Here is a 6472-nt window from a genome sequence, read left to right as displayed (position 1 = left end):
TCTTTCTCTGTGTGTCTCTGTCTCTCTCGCTCTCTTTCTAATAACTTCATTAATAACTGCATTAGAATGCTATCAACGGCTCAAGCCTCCATTACCAGCTTTAAAATGACGTTTTGGAACTAGCAAAAGAGGCGTTGGATGAGATGCGGAAGAAATAATCCTACTCACAATAGCGATTTAAGTACAAAAACCGGACGAATCCCTTTAAATATATCATCTGATCCATGTCTTGAGGTGTGGTAACCGTAGTATAAGCGGAATAATTGACTCCGGGCCATTGAATTATTAAAAAATAATGCACACCCGACTGTAACGGCCACTCTGCTTCGCGGCCGCATCACCACCTCGGGTATGCATTATTTTTCTAATAATTCAACGGCCCGTCGTCAATTATTCCTTACTTACCTTTGAATGAAACTATACAAAACTATTATAATCACACACGTATTCTGTCTAGACCCCAGGACTTCTGAACTCTCTGCTCACACAAGCAGTTGTAGATGTTTTTAAACTGCTCTTCCTCATAGATGACACAAATAGGGCCTATTACGCCTCATTAGGAGATTATGAGGTGAGAAAAGAGCAGAGACCTGTGGTGCCCCGAGGCCTTATGGAGGTGTAGTTTCCAGCCCCATGCTCACCCTAATGAACACACACAAACTCTTAATGCTTAGATTATGGCATAGATAGTGTAGAGCCCCAGGCAAGAAAAAGGGTGGTCTGTGTGTGTTTTATATCACCTGACACATCCAGAGCCCCAAGGATAAGGATGGGCTATGTGTGTGTTTTTAACTTAGTATAGTTTGAGGCAAATTTGCTTAAATAAAGAGAGTTTATTCCTGTGATGGCAAAGCTCAATTTCCAGCAGCCATTACTCCAATCTTCAGTGTCACATTATTCTTCAGAAATCACTCTAAGGCTATGTTCACACTGCAGCAGAATACAGTATACAAGAGAGTCACTCTGTGCTGCACATAGGCATGTCAAGGGAATGTTGTGGGTTTTCAAATGTGGTTTGTGCAAGACAAATTTTCCACTCTCATTCGGGAATAAAAACTGCTGTTGGTTTATGAAGATTTGGTGGATAAACTCACACATTGATTGGACTTTTGTGTCAAATGTGACAATACTTTTCAGTTTTATGAACATCACCATCTTTGATTTTACTTTAGTCACTGTCGCTATGGTTACAGGTGACAGACATGAACAGAATGAGCTTGACTCCTGTTGTATGTTCATAAAGACAGTATTTGAGCCGCTACTGTAAGCTGCTTTGTGAATAGGTAATTTTGAGCCCTGCAAGTAAACGGGTCTGTCAATCCCAAATACTGAGAGTGTGAAGTGAACATAGACTAACATGCTGATTTAGTGCTCAAAACAACAACAACAACATTTCTTTTTATTATCAGTGTTGAAAACTGTTCTGCAGCTTATTATTTTGGTGTAAACCGTGATACATTTTTTTCAGGATTCTTGGTAGAAAGAAAGTTATGATAGAACGTAAGTTAAGACAGAAAGAACATTTTTTGTAACATTATAAATGTCTCTGCTCTCACTTCTTATAAATTTAATACATTCTTAAAAAAAAAACAGCAAAAAACAGTAGTGTAAATAAGCATGTTTGTGCTGTATGTTTTACCTCTCCTGACATATCCGGGGCCAGAGGAATCAGAGGCCATAGTGAGGAGTAGATGCCAAAGAAGACTACCCACAATCCAATGCTGCCCCAGATCGCAATGTGACTGAACTATAAGCCAAAAAAGATTAGAGAAAACACACAGTGAGTTGAGGAGATACGTCATTCTGCTGATAATACTGGCAGTCTGACACTCAAACAGCAGAAAACCTCATCTGAAAGATGTATTATAATTTTAAACTAGTGATATACATAACAACAACCCTTAACACACATGAATTTTACATGAACACATGCTAAATCACAAATGTGCACATATGGAAACATGTTACACACATGTGTTTTTGTTTAATCACATCATCAAGCATTTGAGGCTTGAAATTTGCACATGTGAAACATTGGAACCACATGTGAATGCTCTAAAACCACACAAACATTGTGTGATTTTGTGAAAATTACACTTGCAAAAATAGAGTGCAGTGAAAAAGACTGAATTTTTAACATGCATGCATTTAACATTTTTTTATGGCACACATATATAGTAGTACACACACACACACACACACACACACACACACAAATAGTCAAAAGTTTGGAATTAAGATTTTAATGATTTTGAAAGAAATTTCTTATGCTCACCAAGGCGGCATTTATTTGATTAAAAATACAGTAATAGTGTGAACTTTTATTACAATTTAAAAGAAGTGTTTTCCGTTTGAATACATTTTAAATTGTAATTTATTCCTGTGATGGCAAAGCTGAATTTTTAGCAGTCATGACCCCAGACTTCTAAATTACTACATTTAAAAATTCTAATTTCAAAGAGAAAACAATTCAAAAAATTATTTTAAATTCAATATTTATTCAAAAAATCAATTAAATTAAAAAATTATTTCAAATTGACAATATTACTATTTTTACTGCATTTTGTCCAAATTACAATGACATCGTAACTGTTGATTACATTTTAAATGCTGAGCATTTGCCTTGCAAGCACCATAATAGCAATAAAATTTCTAATAGTAATAAAATTTAAGCAACACTGCACTATAATTGCATTTGTGAATAAATGCTTTGATTAGCAATGAAACCATGACATCAATTTTGAATGCTCTGAACTTTTCCATGACATCAGCGGCAGAAGAAAAGGGTAAGTGAGAGGAGTGAGAGGGGTGGAGGAGCGTGTTTCTACTGATAGAGAGACAATAAAATCAAAGGAAATGGGAGGACACAGTGAAATAGGAGAGAAAAGAGAGAGAGGGATGGAAAGAGTCTTCCAAATGCTCACCATGGTCCAGGACGATGTCTCCAGCCCAGCCTTTAGACACACTGTGATCACCACAAACTGTGAGAGAGAGACAGGTTCTTATCTGAGGTTGCATGTACACATAAACAGATTAGATTGTAAAGACATAAGATCTAATGAGAGACAGTCAGCAGACAGGAACTTCCAAACAGTTTCTTTTGAAGTACAGTTTGAAATAGAGCAGATCAGCTTCATTTTCATTTCAGTGCATAAAAAGTCGGCAAAAAAGGGAGCGAAAATCCTCAGTGAGGCCAGACTCGGCACAGAAGGAACATTTCACAGCAAGACAACCGGGACAAAGTGTCAGGCGACGGGGAGGACACAGAGACGCTTTGTGAGGATCTGAGGACCCAAATGCACTTACTGTATAAACCATGTTGCCTAAGAGGAGATAGTCTGGTGTCTTTCCGTTTCCAAAGACAGTATCTGTGAGGAGAATCAACAAGAAGGCTTTTAGAGTGAAGGATCACATGCTAACACACACATGTACATACAAACACAGGTCAGTGGGACGGTGCTAGATACTGCATTAAGTTGTTGAGCTAAAGAGGGCTCTAATGCTCACATTTCAACAGACAAGATTACCAGAAAAGGACTGTTTACATACATGGTGGTGAAATGCAGTCTCACTGCAAAAACGACAATTTAGACTTAATATGATTTAGAATCAGGATTTTTAACATTAGAGGAACAAAATTTGGTATTAAGTCAAAAATATTATTCCACAAATGTGACCCTGGACCACAAAACCAGTCATAAGGGTCAATTTTTCCCGAATTTGAGATTTATACATTAACGGAAAGCTGAATAAATAAGCTTTCAATTGATGTATGGTTTGTTAGGATAGGACAATATTTGGTCGAGATACAACTATTTGAAAATCTGGAATCTTAGGGTGCAAAAAAATCTAAATATTGAGAAAATCGCCTTTAAAGTTGTCCAAATGAAGTTCTTAACAATGCATATTAGTAATCAAAAATTAAGTTTTAATATATTTACAGTAGGAAATTTACAAAATATCTTCATGGAACATGATCTTTACTTAATATCCTAATGATTCTTGGCATAAGAGAAAAATCAATAATTTTGACCCATACAATGTATTTTTGGCTATTGCTACAAATACACCCCAGCGACTTAAGACTGGTTTTGTGGTCCAGGGTCACAAATGCTATTGACAGAGCGTAACCTGTATTGAATAAAATAGTTTTCAAGATATTCTTCAATCTTTGACAGAATTTAAATGTAAAAAGTGTTGTAAAAAACATTCTCTAGGATGTCCTGTTAGGGTCAGAGCCATGGTCTAATGGAGCTGTGGTGCTCATGTGGGTCATGCAAGTTTGCATCGGACCTCTTTACGGATTTCTACCCTTTCTCCCCATTTCCCATCCTCAAGAAAGTGGCCAAAGGCCAAAATAGCATTTATGCCCACTTAATCTGAATCAACAAACTTGTAACAAACTTATCCTCTTCTTATGACACACCTGTGCTCTAGTGGTCATTTGCATAAAAGGTAACAGTGGGTGTAAAAAGAGCTGTTGACAGCTGTACAGAGAGGTTTGGAAAAGAGATCTCCCCAAATCATTGAGGATCAATTGACCGTAGAGACAATCTGGGTTTTCTTGACTTTTCAGGATGATAGCTATTGGCTTGTGCTAATTGCTTCAGCAAACATCTCCGATTAAATGGTAAAGACTGCTTAAAATCTGGAAAAGCCACTCACAAAAGTGCACACATGGCAGTGTGGTTTAGTGGAGGAGTATTAGTCATTCTCCGATTGTAACTGAGAGCGGATGATCCAAAACCATCAGCGCTCTGGCACAGCGAAACACAACGGACACCACATGTGGATCAAGAAGGTATGTGTGTTTCAGTGTGTGTGTGTGTGTGTGTGTGTGTGTGTGGTGCTGACAGGCTGTCAGTCAGACAGTCTCCAGTGCTTTGTTTAAAAAGCAGGTCTGATTCTGACTGTGTGGTCCTGCAGTCAGCCAGATAATTGTGCTGACACACACACACACACACACACACACAAAATCTGTTCACATGCTTTACACACTCTTTTGTACATGCTTACACTTATGAATACATGTAAAGAACAACGTATAGACCATAGAGCAATTTACTAAATTATACCAAAACGAAAGCTGTCATTATTTACTGTAAGCCTTTGAAATTATAAAAAAAGAAAAGGCCAAAATTGTTAGTTATTGACTAAAATTGGCTGTTTTAGCTCTCCATGACGTTCATGAGAGAAACAGTGATTTGTGAGTGAGTTATTATGAGCTGAATCTTCAAATGAATCAGTGGATCACGTTCACAAAGTTTAACTCACTAAATCTGAATAATCTGTTCACAAAGAAAGACTATCAGTAAAGCATTAATTTTTTTTAAATATTAAATTAAAATTAGGCCAATTTCGTCACACAAAGAAATCATATGGCTTAAGATTTGGAATATAGTTCATAAGATGTATAGACTGTTTTTATGATGATTTTATAGTGCAACGTTTGAAGCTTGACAGCCACAGTCCTCATTCACTTTCATTACAGTATATTAAAAAAGTAAGTAATAAAGATATTTTTCAAAACTTCTGCTTTGTGTTTAATGGAAGAAAGTCATACAGGATTGGAACGGCATGATTAATTATGACAATTTTCACTTTTGCATAAACTATTGCTTTTAATGAGTATGTGGAAATGGAGAAAAAGAGAGTGTGTGCTTTTGTGTATATGAGTGATCTTGAGATATTCATGGTGGCCAATGAGAAGCAATTAAGCTGAAGCGAGAGTAGACACGTCTTTTAATATGACACCCACTGACCTCAAAAAAACTAAACTAAAAGTAGTGTGAGAGAGTGTGTGTATGTGTGCTTACCGTGCTGGAAGGCCTTGAGGGGAAACCAGAAGAGGATGACTGAGTGAAACAGGCCGTTTAGACAATGAGCCCAGAAGACCTGCAGCAGAGTGGAGGGAAAAAAAAGAGAGGCATGAGAAAGACGATGGCCACCCTAACCCTGCCGGTGACCTCTGACCCTGGGCCTTTGTGTGTTCTCAGCGCTAGGCTAAGTGGAAGGTTTGTCAGGCCTCCCTGCTCAATGGCCACCCCGCTGACAGACACTTTGTATATCCTGTGAGTGAGGAGAGAGCAAGAAAGAGGGAGAGGGGAGGCGTGCCAACTATATGAGAGATGTCAGTAAGGGGTGTTTTTCTGCCATCTCTTCTCTTTTCCCTGCAGTGAGTTGCCTCATCGAATTTCCCCAATCGTTCCTTTGTGAGTTGTGAAAAAACCCCAAATCCTTAACGGATACTTTTAGTACAAACTAGGGCTGTGTATCACCAGCAAAGTCACGATACGATACGTATCACGATACAGAGGCCACAATACGATACATATCACGATACAGGGCTGCACTGAATTTCACCTCAGCAGAATTTAGAAAAACAGCTGTTTATTAAACACTGCTTACTATAGTGCCATTTCTAACTATTGGCAGAGCAGGCAGCTGACCTCTGCATTATGAAGGGCCTCCA

At 38.0% G+C, this 6472-nt stretch overlaps 1 protein-coding gene across 1 annotated transcript in view; it reads right to left on the bottom strand.

Moving 5' to 3' along the window:
* The window catches only part of LOC107676498 (phospholipid-transporting ATPase IA-like), a 183185-nt gene that overhangs the window by 15336 nt on the left and 161377 nt on the right, over positions 1–6472 (bottom strand). The window contains exons 30-34 of the mRNA XM_016471053.1: positions 5817–5895; positions 3307–3368; positions 2925–2981; positions 1640–1747; positions 1557–1558 (exon numbers count right to left, since the gene is read on the bottom strand). Coding sequence (XP_016326539.1) covers positions 1557–1558; positions 1640–1747; positions 2925–2981; positions 3307–3368; positions 5817–5895 — 308 coding nt within the window. The remainder of the gene's footprint in view (positions 1–1556; positions 1559–1639; positions 1748–2924; positions 2982–3306; positions 3369–5816; positions 5896–6472) is intronic.

This window comes from Sinocyclocheilus anshuiensis, unplaced genomic scaffold (genome assembly GCF_001515605.1).
Source record: "Sinocyclocheilus anshuiensis isolate Anshui unplaced genomic scaffold, SAMN03320099.WGS_v1.1 scaffold64, whole genome shotgun sequence".
NCBI lineage: Eukaryota > Metazoa > Chordata > Actinopteri > Cypriniformes > Cyprinidae > Sinocyclocheilus > Sinocyclocheilus anshuiensis.
The sequence above is the reverse complement of the archived record's forward strand: the minus strand, read 5'-3'. Positions and strand labels throughout refer to the sequence as shown.